The 16,335-nt window shown below is 43.8% G+C and overlaps 1 protein-coding gene across 3 annotated transcripts in view; it reads right to left on the reverse strand.

Annotated features, from left to right (window-relative positions):
• xylb (xylulokinase homolog (H. influenzae)) overlaps positions 1-16,335 on the reverse strand; it is a 287,142-nt gene that overhangs the window by 215,186 nt on the left and 55,621 nt on the right. For all 3 annotated transcript variants that reach the window (XR_013889542.1, XM_080213346.1, XM_080213354.1), the window contains exons 12-14: positions 13,275-13,390; positions 11,620-11,735; positions 7,214-7,287 (exon numbers count right to left, since the gene is read on the reverse strand). Coding sequence is in view for 2 of the 3 variants with exons in the window: in XM_080213346.1 (XP_080069472.1) it covers positions 7,214-7,287; positions 11,620-11,735; positions 13,275-13,390 (306 nt within the window). In the remaining variant the exon portion in view is untranslated. The remainder of the gene's footprint in view (positions 1-7,213; positions 7,288-11,619; positions 11,736-13,274; positions 13,391-16,335) is intronic.

Consider the following 16,335-nt stretch of genomic DNA (forward strand, 5'->3'; position numbering starts at 1 on the left):
AAGATTGTTTCCTGCTGTGTATCCTGTGTCAGTGTACCCAGGCGGACCAATTCCAATAGAACATCAGCAGTTCGCTTTGGAAGGCAGGTCTATGCCAGGCTGTATCTTGTTTTGGTGGTTCGACCTGATGGGTCCACTATCAATATCCGATGCAAGGAGCTTAAAAAAATGAATATGATGCCAGTCGATGTTTCACTTCTGCCAGAAGCTGGAAGGAAAGCAAGGTTGTGCAAACGTGTTCCCAAAAGAGCTAGAATAGAGCAATCTGAAGATGAATTTAAAGTTGACAATTACAGCTAATTCTGGACGAAGAAGTAGTCTTCAAAATTTTGGATTTTAGAAACAACCATCACTGGACTGCTTGGCTGGTGTTGACATCAGAGGAACTTTGACAAATGCACATATTACTGTGATGTCATTAATAAGTTGTGTTTTTTACTTATGATTGACTCCATTTATTTTGTTAAAATGTATTTCTACAGGAAGGATACAGGGAAGGAAAAAACAGACTCCCGTTTTAATATCTATTATTACATGGTTTAAATGCAAGGAGAAAATGCTTTGAATGTTAAGTAGACAATACCCATTCACATTAATTCTGTGCCTCCTGTTCCTGACTACATTTGTATGGATTCGATTTACATATTTAGTTGTTTGTGCGATGTATCGTTAAAACCAGTTGCAGGAAAAAAAGGCAGAAAGCGGAGAGAGCAGCGCTCTGACACAAATCATCCTGGGGGTGGTGGTGGTGGCAGTGGGGTCGGCTGCCACTCTGCGGGCAATCCCTCCTCCCCACCATAGGAATGAATCCCTCCGCTCGGACTGGACATGCAGCCATGCCATCCCACCAAATCTTCAGGATCAAGCAATTCCTCGCTAAGAAGATGAAGCAGAACTGGCCAATTCCACAGTGAATCTGCATGAAAACCGGCGACAAGATCAGGGACAACTCCAAGAGGAGACACCGGAGAAGGACCAGGCTGGGCCTGTAAAGAGATACACCAACACTGGTACATTACCAGCCACAGCCATCTCTCCCATTCTCTCGCCCCTGCAGGGAAGAATAATCTGTGGCTGGTAGTGTACCAGTGATGGTGTATCCCTTTACAGGCCAAGCCTAGTCCTTCTCCAAAGCCTCCTCTTGCTCCCTGATCTTGTCGCCGGTTTTCATGCGGATCCACTGTGGAATCGACCAGTTCTGCTTCATCATCTTAGCGAGGAATCGCTTGATCCTGAAGGTTTGGTGGGATGGCATGGCCGCATGTCCAGTCCCAGAGGAGGGATCGCCTGCAGAGTGGCAGCGGACCCCCCTGCCACCCCCTAGCCAGAGATCCATCTGCACTCTCTCCTCTCCCCGCGCCCCCCCCCAACCAGAGATCCATCTGAGCCCCCTCTTCCTCCGGCGGACACCAGCGGAACGATGTGAAACCCGGTCACTTTAGCCGTGGCTCCGAGTCTGTGGTGAGCAGGATGCTGCAGGCTCTCGAAGGACTGAAGATAGTTGAGAAGGATGGTGGAGGGAGGCCAGCTATCAAGGTAGGTTGGGGTTGTGCTCTGCCAAGGGGGGCCTGCCTCCCAGGAGGGTCTGATCAGTGCGGGGGGGGAAATCTGCCGGGGTGGTTAGCAGGGGGTCTGTGAAGGATGGTTGAGGAGGATGGGCTTCGGAGGTTTAAATCATCGTGCCGCCCAATTCAGGCGCGAACTGGATCCGCACCCAAATTGGGTGTTGGTAAAGTCGCGATCTGCTCGGATGCACGTGCAGATCGCGTTATAGGCTCAACCTCATTGGGCCTATCAATACTCATTCTCTTCTGGTGACTTTCACATTACTACCATCCCAACTGACATGTTGCTCATACTCCATTCTCTGGCCCTCCTGGGGAAGGCATGCCCAATCAGGGGACATGCATCTCACCTAACTCTGGTCCATCTCCTCATGATGTGGGTATGCCGGCGTTGGACTGGCGTAAACACAGTAAAAAGTCTGACAACACCAGGTTTTAGTCCAACCGATTTATTTGATAATAGACTCACAAGCTTTCGGGGTTAGCCCCTTCGTCAGGTGACCTGACGAAGGGGCTAACCCCGAAAGCTTGTGAGCGGCTAACCCCGAAAGCTTGTGAGTCTATTATCAAATAAATCGGTTGGACTAAAACCTGGTGTTGTCAGACTTTTTACTGTGCCATCTCCTCTGACCATGTGCCTTTCTTTCATCTCCATATACGCCAAGCTGCTGCATAACAAGTGAGTGAGCCCATCCCAGGGGAGGCACAGCAGAGATTGTCGCCCTCACAGAATGTAGGAGGCTGCAGCAGAGCTTGCTGGACAGGACAGGGGTCACTTGTGTGGGAAAGGGGAGATCACAGCTCCATCAGTTCATCAATCCTGACAATCCGGAAACAGCTTAACTCAGCCATTAAAATTCCGTAGGCATCAACAGATTGAGGCCATCCAAGTATCTCAGGGCAGTCTGAGCTCCCAAAACACGCCTGATGACAAGGAAGCTCATGAAGACCATCACAGGGCTCACTTGCACCCTCCACCAACATGGAAATACACACACCAAGGTGGGACACACTCCAGATTAGATTCTGGTCACTTTCTGGAGAACACTCATTGACATGTCCCACCTCCATCAGAGCTTTGGGGAGTTGCACTTTTCTGCACAACTTCCACTTTGAGTGTTTCTCTAGTGCTCCAATAACAAAAGGTAGACACAGTTTTTAAGCTATGGCTTTACCACAGCTTAATGTGGATAGCTTACACTTGATCACTGTAAATATCTAATTGCACTGCAGATACTGTGCAATGCTTTGGGACCCTTTATTGAAAAGCAGCAAGATCCAAAATCCAGCATCTACTCAAAGCCAAGATTTTGAGACACTCTGCGTGTACATTAGCGATGCTACATAAATATTCATTTTTGAGGTTGTGAAAGGCACTATCGAAATGGAAATGGAAACCTTTTTCCTATCACATAGAAGATTACAGCACAGGAACAGGCCCTTCAGCCCTCCAAACCTGTACCGACTATGCTGCCAGTTTGAAATAAAACCCCCTACCCTTCCAGGGACCGTATCCCTCTTTTTCCATCCATTTCATGTGTTTGTCAAGATGCCCCTTAAAAGTCACTATCGTATCTGCTTCCGCTACCTCCTCAGGTAGTGAGTTTCAGGCACCCATCACGCTATGTGTAAAAACTTGCCTCACATATCTCCTTTAAACCTTGCCCCTCACACCTTAAACCTATGACCCCTCATAATTGACTCTTCCACCCTGGGAAAAAGCTTTTGACTATCCACTTTGTCCATTCTCCTCATAATCTTGTAGACTTCTATCAGATAATAATGTAGTAAATACAATGAATACATGTAACATGTAATAGGCAAAATAATTGCCCTAATACACAATGTTGCTGACTGAGACTAGTTCTGAACTAAAAGCCATTTTTTTCATAAGGGTAGTGAATGGACAGTAAACAGTAGAAAGCAGTGCATCATACATTTCTCTACTATCCCTGACACATAAAATCACATTCTCTCCAAACCAACCTCAGAACATAAAACCATCACTTGTGCTGTGGAACATAATCCCAAAAGACCAGCCCCCCTGCTGATTAGTTCAAAGAATAGAATTCGATTCTGATGAGCAACACAAAAAGCCACATATATAGTCCTACAATCAGCATCCCTTCTCAAAGACCTCTGATGTATTTGTCAAACAAACCCATTAAGTTAAAGCTGAGATGCTCCTTTGACCTTTGCTATTGCGAATGTCTAGTTTGCGTAGTATATATCTTCTAGTTTTAGGAATTGAAGTTTTAATTTCTAGGTAAATGGAGGTATCTGATTGAAAGACTGATATGCAACATTGAAGTAAATGCAATTTTAATAAACTTGGAGCTAATTAAACTTAGCATCTGGATGGGTGCATGAATAGGAGGGAAAAGAAGAATAAGAACCCAAGTAAAGGCAGATTTTTTTTTTAGTTTAGTTAGGACATCATGATCGGTATGGGCTTGGAGGACTGAAGGGCCTATTCCTGTGCTGTACTTTTCTGTGTTCTTTGCTCTAAAAGGTAATATACATTTAACTTCAAGATCAGAGGTAACTGTGTGAAAACCATAAACAAAAGGGTATCTTCTATCCAAATGTAATAAGCCCTTACTTCAATAAACGATTTTAAAAATTTATGTAGTTCCCAGGTCAAAATGAGGTAAAACCAGATTATTAACAAGAGAGTTTCTTAGTTGGGCTGGAAAATCTTGGATGAGTGTGTTGTAAAATTCCATTAGAGATGGAGTTTAGGATCAAACAGTGTGCTGGAGATAAAATTATTTGTTAAGCTGGTGCTGCTTGGGTTTGCTTGCATAATTTCTTCCCATATATAGTGAAGATCTTTTTAAAAAACAAGAAATCTTATAGCGTCGTTCTGTCAGTTAATTGCTGTATGTTTGTATTTCTTCTTGAAGTCTTAATTGTCCCTAACTTGATCAATTGGGCCAGTGGGCTGACGAACAGCAATGGTATTTAATTTAGACAAATGCGAGGTGATGCATTTTGGTAGACTGAACCAGGGCAGGACTTACTCAGTTAATGGTAGGGCGTTGGGGAGAGTTACAGAACAAAGAGATCTAGGGGACATGTTCATAGCTCCTTGAAAGTGACAGAGTGGTGAAGAAGGCATTCGGCATGCTTGGTTTCATCGGCCAGAACAATGAATACAGGAATTGGGATGACTTGTTGAAGTTGTACAAGACATTGGTAAAGCCACACTTGGAATACTGTGCAATTCTGGTCACCCTATTATAGAAAGAATATTATTAAACTAGAAAGACTGCAGAAAAGATTTACTAGGATGCTACCAGGACTTGATGGATTGAGTTATAAGAAGAGGCTGAATAGACTGGGACTTTTTTTTCTGAAGCGTAGGAGGCTGAGGGGTGACCTTATAGAGGTCTATAAAATAATAAGGGGCACAGATCAGCTAGACAGTAAAAATATTTTCCCAATGGTAGGGGAGTCTGAAACTAGAGGGCATAGGTTTAAGATGAGAGGAGAGGTACAAAAGTGTCCAGAGGGGCTATTTTTTCACACAGAGGGTAGTGAGTGTCTGGAACAAGCTGCCAGAAGCAGATACAATTTTATCTTTTAAAAAGCATTTAGATGGTTACATGGGTACGATTTTTATAGAGGGATATGGACCAAATGTGGGCAACTGGCATTAGCTTAGGGGTTTTAAAAAAAAGGACAGCATGGACAAGTTGGGCTGAAGGGCCTGTTTCCATGCTGTAAACCTCTATGACTCTGACAGGGTTGTAATATAAGGCAGTTTTGGACCACTTCTGCACACTTGATTACCCACAGAAATTTGATCTGGCCACCTTTGAATTATTTACCAAACTTCGCTGGATTCCGGGGAAGTGCCGGAAGATTGGAAAACGGCTAATGTTACGCCGCTGTTTAAAAAAGGTAGCAGGCAAAAGGCGGGGAATTATAGGCCGGTTAGTTTAACGTCTGTAGTTGGAAAAATGCTTGAATCCGTCATCAAAGAAGAAATAGCGAGGCACCTAGAAAAGAATGGTTTGATAGAGCAGATGCAGCACGGATTCGTTAAGGGGAAGTCTTGTTTGACGAATTTATTGGATTTCTATGAGGATGTGACTAGTGCAGTAGACAGAGGGGAACCGGTGGATGTGGTGTTTCTCGATTTTCAAAAGGTGTTTGATAAGGTGCCGCACAAAAGGTTGCTTCAGAAGGTTAGGGGGCATGGAGTTGGGGGTAAGGTGTTAGCGTTGATAGAGGATTGGCTGTCTAATGGGAGGCAGAGAGTTGGAATCAATGGGTGCTATTCTGATTGGCGGTTGGTGACTCGTGGAGTGCCGCAGCTATTTACCATTTATATAGATGATCTGGAGGAGGGGGCTGAGTGTAGGGTAACGAAATTTGCTGATGACACAAAGATGAGTGGGAAAGCAAATTGTGCGGAGGGTGTGGAAAGTCTGCAGAAAGGCTGAGCGAGTGGGCGAGGACCTGGCAGACGGAGTATAATGTTGGCAAGTGTGAGGTTATCCACTTTGGCAGAAATAATAGTAGGAGGGATTACTATTTAAAGGGCGAGAAGCTGCAGCATGCTACGGTACAGAGGGACCTGGGGGTCCTTGTGCATGAGTCGCAAAAACCCAGTCTGCAGGTGCAGCAGGTGATCAAGAAGGCGAATGTTGGCCTTTATAATGAGCGGGATAGAATATAAAAGCAGGGAGATCTTGCTGCAACTGTACAGGGCACTGGTGAGGCCGCAGCTGGAGTACTGTGTGCAGTTTTGGTCGCTGCACTTGCGCAAGGATATCTTGGTCTTGGAATGCAGAGGAGGTCCACTAGGCTGATGCCGGAGATGAGGGGGTTGGACTATGAAGAGAGACTAAATAGACTGGGTCTGTACTCGTTGGAGTTTAGAAGGATGAGGGGGGATCTTATAGAGACATACAAGATAATGAAAGGGATGGATAGGGTAGAGGTAGAAAGATTCTTCTGCTCAAAAAGGACAGCAGGACTAGACAGCACAGCCTCAAGATAAGGGGGGTGGCAGTTTAGAATGGAGTTGAGGAGGAACTTCTTCACTCAAAGGGTGGTGAATCTCTGGAATTCTCTGCCCATTGAAGTGGTGGAGGCTACCTCGCTAAATATATTTAAGTCACGGGTAGATAGGTTTTTGACAGACAAGGGAATTAAGGGCTATGGGGAGAAAGCGGGAAAGTGGAACTGATCCACTTCAGATCAGCCATGATCTTATTGAATGGCGGGGCAGACTCGAGGGGCTAGATGGCCTACTCCTGCTCCTATTTCTTAAGTTCTTATAAGAAAACAGTAAACAACATATAACTGTATCTCTCCTAAATACATCACATCCTTGGCTGCCAACAGAAATGTGTATTTCTCGCAACAATATTGGATGGGTGGCTAAACTTTAACAATAGGAAGGATGCTTGCAATTAAATATAACAGCACTAATGAATTAATTAACACCTTAGGAAGCACATCAGAGCACACTCCTTTTTGCACAGCCACAACAGCCAGTTTGTCTGAACTTTCAACCAATAGCTTTATCATTGAGAGGTATTCTGTCTGACTTTTTATATTTCTGCTTGCAAGTTATTTCCAACATACAAGTTAAGCATCTAAAACAGGTGAAAATCCATTTTTATCACACTTACTTTGCAGTTGTTGGCATTGAATCGATGAATACCTACAACAGCAGGGGTAATCTCCATCACATCAAAATAAAACCCTTAAAAACAGAAACACATTGTACAAATAAGAAGAAAAAAGCCTTTAACTAAAACTCAATCATTTCATATTGATTAGTGAGATACTTGTGAATAATGCATAGGAACAGGCCCTTGGCCATGATGTGCTGAACATGACGCCAACTTAAACTAATCTCTTCTGCCTGCCCTTGGTCCATATTCCTCTATTCCTTGCATATTCATGTGCTTATCTAAAAGCCCCTTAAACACCTTCTCTGCAGCATGGCCTCTCTCTCATGTTTCACCTCAATGCCTCTAGTGTCAGGAAGGAATTTGTATAATTCTGGTGAACTCTGTTGGAAAAATCATGGGGACAGTTCTCCAGTTGTTCATGCCGGTGGGATTCTCCCATTTGCAGCACACCCCTTCCCAGAGGTTTCCCGGTGGCATGGGGTGACATCAATGGGAAACCTCATTGACAGCTACTGGACCAGAGAATCCCAAAGCCAATGAATAGTGTGCCACCTCCCACCACCGAGAAACACACAGCTGGGAGGCCAGAGAATTCTCCTCCTCCATATCTTTCAAAACTATGTATTTTTTAAAATACAGAACATTGTTTTATCTGGATACATGGATGCTGACCTGGAGTTCTTTAAAAAGGGTCACAGTTCCCTTTGAACTGGGAGCATGCCTGCCCTTTTCCACAAAGTCACCTGATCAGCATGGTATGTGAGGGTGAAGAGCGGCTTGTTTGTTTGTTTTAAACTGCAATCACTTTGACTGATGTGGGAAGACTGGCAAAGGCTAGTGATTTACTAGAAATCACTTGACAGAGACAGCCTTTACGCTTTGGACCTGGGGTTTTTCAAATCTGCGTGTTTTGGGAAATAAGCTGAAAAGGAAGACTGCTCTAACTTGCTTCCTCACTGCCTTGACCAGAATTCCGTGTGTGGTTACCGACACGCCGCCAGAGAATCTTCAACAGAGTATAACTTGTCTGCATTTGCAAACCTGTAAAACTGAGACAAGAATTAATCCAGCTCTATATTCTCTTTGCTGAAGATCCATTGGTAAGAACCTCTTGACATCTATTGGGTTTTTACACAAGGGAGGTCCAGGTCAACAGCAATGAAACCGTGCGAACTTTATGCTTTACATTTTAAAGTCTAACCCAAAGCTCATTTCTGCAAAAACCCTATCTGTTTGCCATTTGGTTGTTTTTGTATGTGCGTGCTGGGGTATCTTTAAAAAGGATAGATGGTTATATTTCCAGAATACACTTAACATGACAGAGGGACAGTTCAAAAGAGATGTGAGGGGCAAGTGTTTTACACAGAGAGTGGTAGGTGTCTGGAACCTGTTGCCAGGGATAGTGGTAGAGGCAGATACAACAGGGATGTTTAAGGGGCTTTTAGATAAGCACATGAATATGTAAGGAATAGAGGGATATGGACCAAGAGCAGGGAGAAGGGATTAGTTTAATTTAGTATCATGTTCAGTACAACATCATGGGCCGAAGGGCCTGTTCCTGTGCTGTACTGTACTTTTTTCTATGCTCTAATACAATTGTGTATTAACGAGTTCCCGCAACGTTCACAAAAATAGTTTTGTTTTATAATAAATCAACCATTCTGTATTTATTGGAACTGAGAGGAAGGTTCTTTACGCAGAGAGTTGTGGGGGTATGGAACGCGCTACCGAGTAGGGTGGTGGAGGCAGGAACGTTGGACTCGTTTAAGGTTCAGTTAGATAGACACATGAGTGAAACGAGGACGGAGGGTTATGGTAGGGGCTATTAAATAAGGTTAGAACCTCAGGAGACACCGGAAAAGCAGGCTTGTAAGATTAACGTTTTTGTCTTTTTATTCCGCAGGTGGAGGTCCACCTCGTGTCAAACGAGGGGCATGCACACGGTGGGTCGTGCATGGGCTGCTTTTGGAAGTTCCGGGAGTGGCCTAGTACTTTGTGTCGGTGTGTGTGCTTGATCCTGGACCGGTAGACGGGCGCCGCAACAGCTCGGTGACTAGCACTGCTAGCTGTGCAGATACATGGATTTGGGCCTGTGTCTGTGGGAATTTGCGCATTCTCCCTGTGGTTGCGTGGGTTTCCTCCGGGCGCTCCGGTTTCCTCCCACACCCCAAAGATGTGCTCTTAGGCTGACTGGTTTTACCAAATTGACACTATTCTCCCCTGAATCTGGCTAAGTTAGGGGTTCCATTCGTAGACATGCAGGGTAGAATAGGTGTAGGGTGATGCGGCGGCGTGGGCTCGTTGGGCCGAAGGGCCTGTTTCCCGTGCTGGGTTGTTCTTTGTTATTGAAAGGCTAGCTAAAGTCTCTCTAATTCTGGGTCTAACAGCAGCAAAGGTAAATAACTGGCCATTTTGGTAAGTGATTTAAACTTTTCAACCTGCTGCGTAGTTGGGCGAGTTAAGTTGTGCATTCCTCCCATGCTAGTCGTAACAACTGGAATCCTATCTTGAAATTAATCCATATTTTCAAATAGATATTAATGCAATACAACTGTGGGGCAACTTAAATAAATGGAAGAACAGATTCCTTTAATTACCAGACAAATGTTTTGTTGCCTCTTCTTCCTTCTACTTTGCACGTTGTGATGCTTTCCCATCCCAACTCATCATTACTCCTCTGCCCTCCCACTCCCTTGCTGCCATCCCTATTTTAAGTCCCACTTGCATAAATATAAAGTTAGCATCTGTGCCTCTCTCAACATTTTCCAAAGGTCCATTGAATTTACTCATCATTGCCTCCTTTTAAGCAGCAAACCTAACAGTCTCATCTTCTTTGCTAATCAACCTTCCAACTAGTCGTCTCATGGCAGGGGTTAATTTTGTCAACTCCCTTACTATCACGATTACCACTCCCACCACTGTCTCCCAAAACTATGTTAGCAGATCAAACAAAGCACTCTCCTTTGCATTTTACTCCAAAATGTCTGTTGCTCACAAACATCGTTCTTGCCTTCAATCACATTTTTGTTGGACAATTCAACTGACATTGTGATTTTGAGTAAAACTTGCTTAACAGGTAATCTGTGTGGAGTCTGCACGTTCCCCCCATGTGGGTTTCCTCTGGGTGCTCCGGTTTCCTCCCACAGTTCAACGATGTGCGAGTTAGATTGATTAACCGTGCTAAATTGACCCTAGTGTCAGGGGGATTAGCAGGGTAAATATGTGGGGTTATGGGGATAGGGTCTGGGTGGGATTGTGGTCGTGCAGACTCGATGGGCCAAATGATCTTCTTCTGCAGTGTAGAGATTCTATGAACTCCAACAAAAATGCAGACTATCCAACAGCTTTTCTGATCCCTGCACCAGCTGATCATATTTCTTTCTCCTCAGGTACTCTTTTCCCCCACCTTTTAAAAATTGGTATCAAATTACATCCTCTGTGAACGTAACCACAGTACAATTCATTCCCTCACCCTTCTCAATCTCCCTCCAGCATTAGATGGTCAGTCATGTTACCCTTCTTCAAAACTGCATCCAGCTCTTTTTGACAACCCTCACTTGCCTTCTTCCCAAATTAATCATAATCAAAGCATCAACGCTTCTTCTTTCCACTCAATACTGTTAACCTCTGGACTCCGCTAAGCAGGTATATTGGCTGTCTTGGTTCCTCATTTTCCCCCATAACAACACATTTGAAAATATTAGGTCAGTTTCCATATTTACACTGATGGTACACAGTTCAACACCTCCCACATCAGTTTTCTAGACACTCCCCCACTCTTTCTGCTGCCCCTCCCCTACCCCCAGCTATCTCTGTTGTCAAAATGTTGACTTTCTTCCAATTATGGAACTGAGCAGCGACAGATCAGCCATGATCTTGTTGAATGGCGGGGCAGGCTCGAAGGGCTGGATGGCCTACTCCTGCTCCTATTTCTTATGTTCTTATGTTCTACCAGTCAAACATTGGGAAGGCAGTGGCATAGTGGTATTATCTCTGGACCAGTAATCCAGAAGCCCAGGATAATGCTCTAGGGGGCCCAGGGTCAAATCCCACCCTAGGCAGATGGTGAAATTTGAATTCAATAAAAATCTGGTATTAAAAGTCTAATGATGACTATGAAACCATTGTTGATTGGAGTAAAAAAGGAAGGAAGTCGGTCGTCCTTACTTGGTTTGGCCTACATGTGGCTCCAGATCCACAATCATGCGGTTGATTCTTATTTGCCCTCAGGGATGAACAATATATCCTGGCCTAGCCAGCGAAGCCAACATCCCACGAACAAATAAAAAAAAGCTATCACCTTCAGTCCATCAGCACTTGCTGAAGGTGAAAGCTCTAGTCTAAAAAAAATTACAATCTCTTATAGTTGATGAAAGTTCTTTGCGCATTCTCCACTTTACCTAAATTTCCATTATTCCCAGGACAAGTGGCTTTCAATGCTTTTGTAAATTCATCCCATGAACCAGAAGCACTCTCGTCACGGATCTTCTCCCTCGTCAAAGAACCATTCTTAAAACTAGAGATAAGGAAATTAGTTAGTTAAGAGCACAAACTTACCCTCAAATTTCCTTACCTGGCATGGTAACTTGTGTAAAACATTTTTTTATAGATTCCTATACAACTGATCAAATCCTCAAAATGTTACATTATAAGCACAGGTTAACCTTTGCCTCCACCCTCCCCACAATACTGGGGCAACATGGATCTGATTAAGGAAAACCCCACATTCAAACTCAAACATATCACGAATAATGGGGCACCTATAGAAGCTGAACATGTACAATAAAGGGGATTGGGTGCAGAACAACAGAAATCTCTTTAATGGCATCCAAGATGGAGAAAAATAAAACTTCATAATAACATTACATCCAGTAATATAATGCCAACATAATGTGGGACAATTTGGGGTGGTTCAGTGGTTAGCATTGCTGCCTCACAGCACCAGGGACCCGGGTTTGATTCCTGGCTTGGGTGACTGGCTGTGTGGAGTTTGCACATTCTCCCCATGTTTGCATGGATTTCCTCCGGATGCTCCAGTTTCCTTCCACAGTCCAAAGATGTGCAAGTTAGATGGATTGGCCTTGGTAAATTGACCCTTAGTGTCCAAAGTTGTCTAGATTAGGGGAGATAACGAGGGGGTGAATATGTGGGGTTACAAAAAAAGGTTACCTGGGTAAAATGCTGTCGGAGAGTCGGTGCAGATTTGATGGGCCGAATGGCCTCTTTCTGTACTGTAGGGATTCTATGGTTCTATAAATATTCGTGAGGAAATTTTTTTTTGTTTTATGTAATAGTTTTAAATCCTGTTTACATTATTAGAAGAACTTTGCATCAATGTCATGATGGACTGAGCTTCTTAAAATTATAATTTCATTATATCTTTAACTAACCACTATAATTGTGTTAAGCTCATTTTCGCTTCAAGAGTGCGTCTGATTAAAGTGAGTGTGTGAAAAAATATGAGCAATTTGCTACGTTACTGACAATAGTTTCCATCCCACTATCCTCCAGTGGTCACTTTGCTCATTAAAAGCCAGCACTCCATTGCCTCAGAAAAGCAACCAGCATATTCAAGGACCCCCACATACTCCAGGCATACTCTTTTCTACATTCTTCTATCAGGAAAAAGATATAAAAGTTTGAGATCAAGAACCAACCAACTCAAGAACGGCTTCTTCCCTGCTTCCATCAGACCTTTGAATGGACTTGCCATATATTAAGTTGAACTTTCCCTACACCCTAGCTACAATTGTAACACTACATTCTGCTTCCTCTCCTTTCTTTCTCTCCTATGTACTCAATGAGCAGTATGCTTTATCTGTATTGTGTGCAAGAAATTATACTTTTTACTGTATCCCAATATGTGTGGCAATAATAAATCAAATCAAAGTATCCACTAATGTTAGTTAAATACACAATCTAGCCCATTGCCTGAGCTAAGGATGGAAGTCGACAACACACATCTTAAACAGTGTGAAAAATAAGAGGATACAGTGAACATTCATTTTCAGATTTCTCAGGTCTTTTTTTTCCAATTTTAGAAACTATTGTTTACCATACGAGTGCCATGTAGGCGTTGCTATCAACAGGATTACAGAAGATATGTCCCTCTAAGGTGGGTTTCGGATCCTGAATCCACAGAAAGGCAGTATCACTCGTCCCAAGGCTTACCTGGAAAATTCAATAAAAAGCCTCATTGATGCAAGTGCAAATCCAAGACAAAAGAAGGTGGTTTACTAGTTATGTTTTTGGAATACAATCAAAAAAATTGTAACATAGAAACACTGAACATAGGAGAGGAGGAAGCCATTTGACCCTTCGAGCCTGCCCCATCAGTCATCACGATCATAGCTGATTATCCAACTCAATAGCCCAATCCTGCTTTTTCCCATTAACTTTGATCCCATTTGCTCCAAGTGCTATATTTAGCTGCCTCTTGAATAAATTCAACGTTTGGCATCAACTACTTCCTCTGGTAATGAATTCCACAGGCTCACCAATCTTTGAGTGAAGAAATGTCTCCTCACCTCTGTTCTAAATGGTCTACCCTGAATCCTCAGAATGCAACCCTGGTTCTGGATTCCCCCGCTATCGGGAATATCCTCCCTCCATCTACCCTGCCAAGCGTTGTTAGAATTTTATAAGTCTCTGTGAGATCCCCCTCATTCATCTGAGCTCCAGCGAAAACAGTCCTAACCTAGTCAATCTCTCCTCATACATCAGTCCTGCCATCCCTGGAATCAGTCTGGTAAACCTTCGCTGCTCTCCCCCAAGAGCAAGAACATTCTTCCTTGGAAAAGGAGACCAAAACTGCCCAAATACTCTAGACGTGGTCTCACCAAGACCTTGTATAATTGCAACAACACATTCCTGCTCCTGTATTTGAAACCTCTCTCAATGAAGGCAATATACCATTTGCCTTCTCTAACGCCTGCTGCATCTGCTTACCTTCAGGGACTGGTGCACAAGGACACCCAGGTCCCGCTGCACAGTCCCATCTCCCAATTTACAGCCAGCCATTCAGGTAGTAATCTGCCTTCTCGTTTTTGCTTCCAAAGTGAATAAACTCACACTTATCCAAATTATACTGCATCTGCGATTGATTTGCCTACTCACCCAACCTGTCCAGATCATTCTGAAGGATCTCAGCATCTTCGTCACAGTTCACCCTCCCACCCAACTTGATATCATCTGCAAACTTTGAGATGTTATATTTTGTTCACTCATCCAAATCATTAATATATATTGTGAATAGCTGGGGTGCCAGCACCGATCCCTGTGGCGCCCCACTAGTTACTGCTTGCCAATTTGAAAAGTACCTATTAATACCTACTCTTTTTTCCTCTCTGCCAATCAGTCTTCTATCCATCTCAGTACATTTCCCCCAATCCCAAACACTTTAAACATAAGAACATAAGAACATAAGAAATAGGAGCAGGAGTAGGCCATCTAGCCCTTCGAGCCTGCCCCGCCATTCAATAAGATCATGGCTGATCTGTCATGGCTCAGTTCCACTTTCCCGCCCTCTCCCCATAACCCTTAATCCCCTCTCTTATCAAAAACCCATCAACCCGCGTCTTAAAAATATTTAGCGAGGCAGCCTCCACCACTTCAACGGGCAGAGAATTCCAGAGATTCACCACCCTTTGAGTGAAGAAGTTCCTCCTCAACTCCGTTCTAAACCGCCCCCCCCTTTATCTTGAGGCTGTGCCCCCTAGTCCTACTGTCTTTTTTGAGCGGGAAGAGTCTCTCCACCTCTATCCTATCCATCCCATTCATCATCTTATACGTCTCAATGAGATCTCCCCTCATTCTTCTAAACTCTAACGAGTACAAGCCTAGTTTATTCAGCCTCTCCTCATAGCTCAACCCCCTCAACTCCGGTATCAGCCTAGTAAACCTCCTCTGCACTCCCTCCAAGGCCAAAATATCTTTAGTCATGCACAATAATCTCTTGTGCAGGACTTTGTCAAATGCTTTCCAAGAGTCCAAATATAAAACAACAACTGGTTCCCCCTTGTCAACTCTACTATCTTCAAAGAATTCCAACAGATTTGTCAAGCATGATTTCCCCTCCATAAATCCATGCTGATTCTGTTATGATCCTGCCACTGCTTTCTAAATGCTCTGCTATAAACTCCTTGATAATGGATTCGAGAATTTTCCCCACTGCCGATGTTAAGCTTACAGGTCTATAATTCCCCGTTTTCTCTCTACCTCCCTTTTTGAATATTGGAGTGACATTCACTACCCTCTAATCTGAGGGACTGTCCAGAGTCTATAGAATCCTGAAAGATGACCACCAATGCATTCACTATTTCTAGTGCCACTTCCTTAAATATTCTGGGATGGAGATTATCAAGCCAAAGAACAAAGAACAAAGAAAATTACAGTGCAGGAACAGGCCCTTCGGCCCTCTAAGCCTGCACCAACCATGCTGCCCGGCTTAACTAAAACCCCCAACCCTTCTGGGGACCATATCCCTCTATTCCCATCTTATTCATATATTTGTCAAGACGCCCCTTAGGAGTCATTATCATATCCGCTTCCACTACCTCCCCTGGCAACAAGATCCAGGCACCCATCACCCTCTGTAAAAAAATCTGCATTGTACATCTCCTTTAAACCTTGTCCCTCACATCTTAAACCTGTGCCCCCTAATAATTGACTCTTCTAGCCTAGGAAAAAGCTTCCAACAATCCACTCTGTCCATGTCTCTCATAATCTTCTAGACTTCTATCAGGTCCCTCAACCTCCATCATTCCAGCAAGAACAAACCAAGTTTCTCCAACCCCTCCTCACAGCTAATGCCCTCCATGCCAGGCAACATTCTGGTAAATCTTTTCTGTACCCTCTTGAAAGATTCCACATCCTTCTGGTAGTGTGGCAACCAGAATTGAACACTATATTCCAAGTGCAGCCCAATTAAGGTTCCATAAAGCTGCAACATGACTTACCAATTTTTAAACTCAATGCCCTGGACGATGAAGGCAAGCATGCTGTTTGCATTCTTGGCTACCTTCTCCACCTGTGTTGCCACTTTCGGTGACCTGTGTACCTGTACACCCAGATCCCTTTGCCTATCAATATTCTTAAGAGTTCTGCCACTTACTGTG

Source organism: Carcharhinus amblyrhynchos, chromosome 2 (genome assembly GCF_965287045.1).
Source record: "Carcharhinus amblyrhynchos chromosome 2, sCarAmb.v2.hapA, whole genome shotgun sequence".
Taxonomy (NCBI): domain Eukaryota; kingdom Metazoa; phylum Chordata; class Chondrichthyes; order Carcharhiniformes; family Carcharhinidae; genus Carcharhinus; species Carcharhinus amblyrhynchos.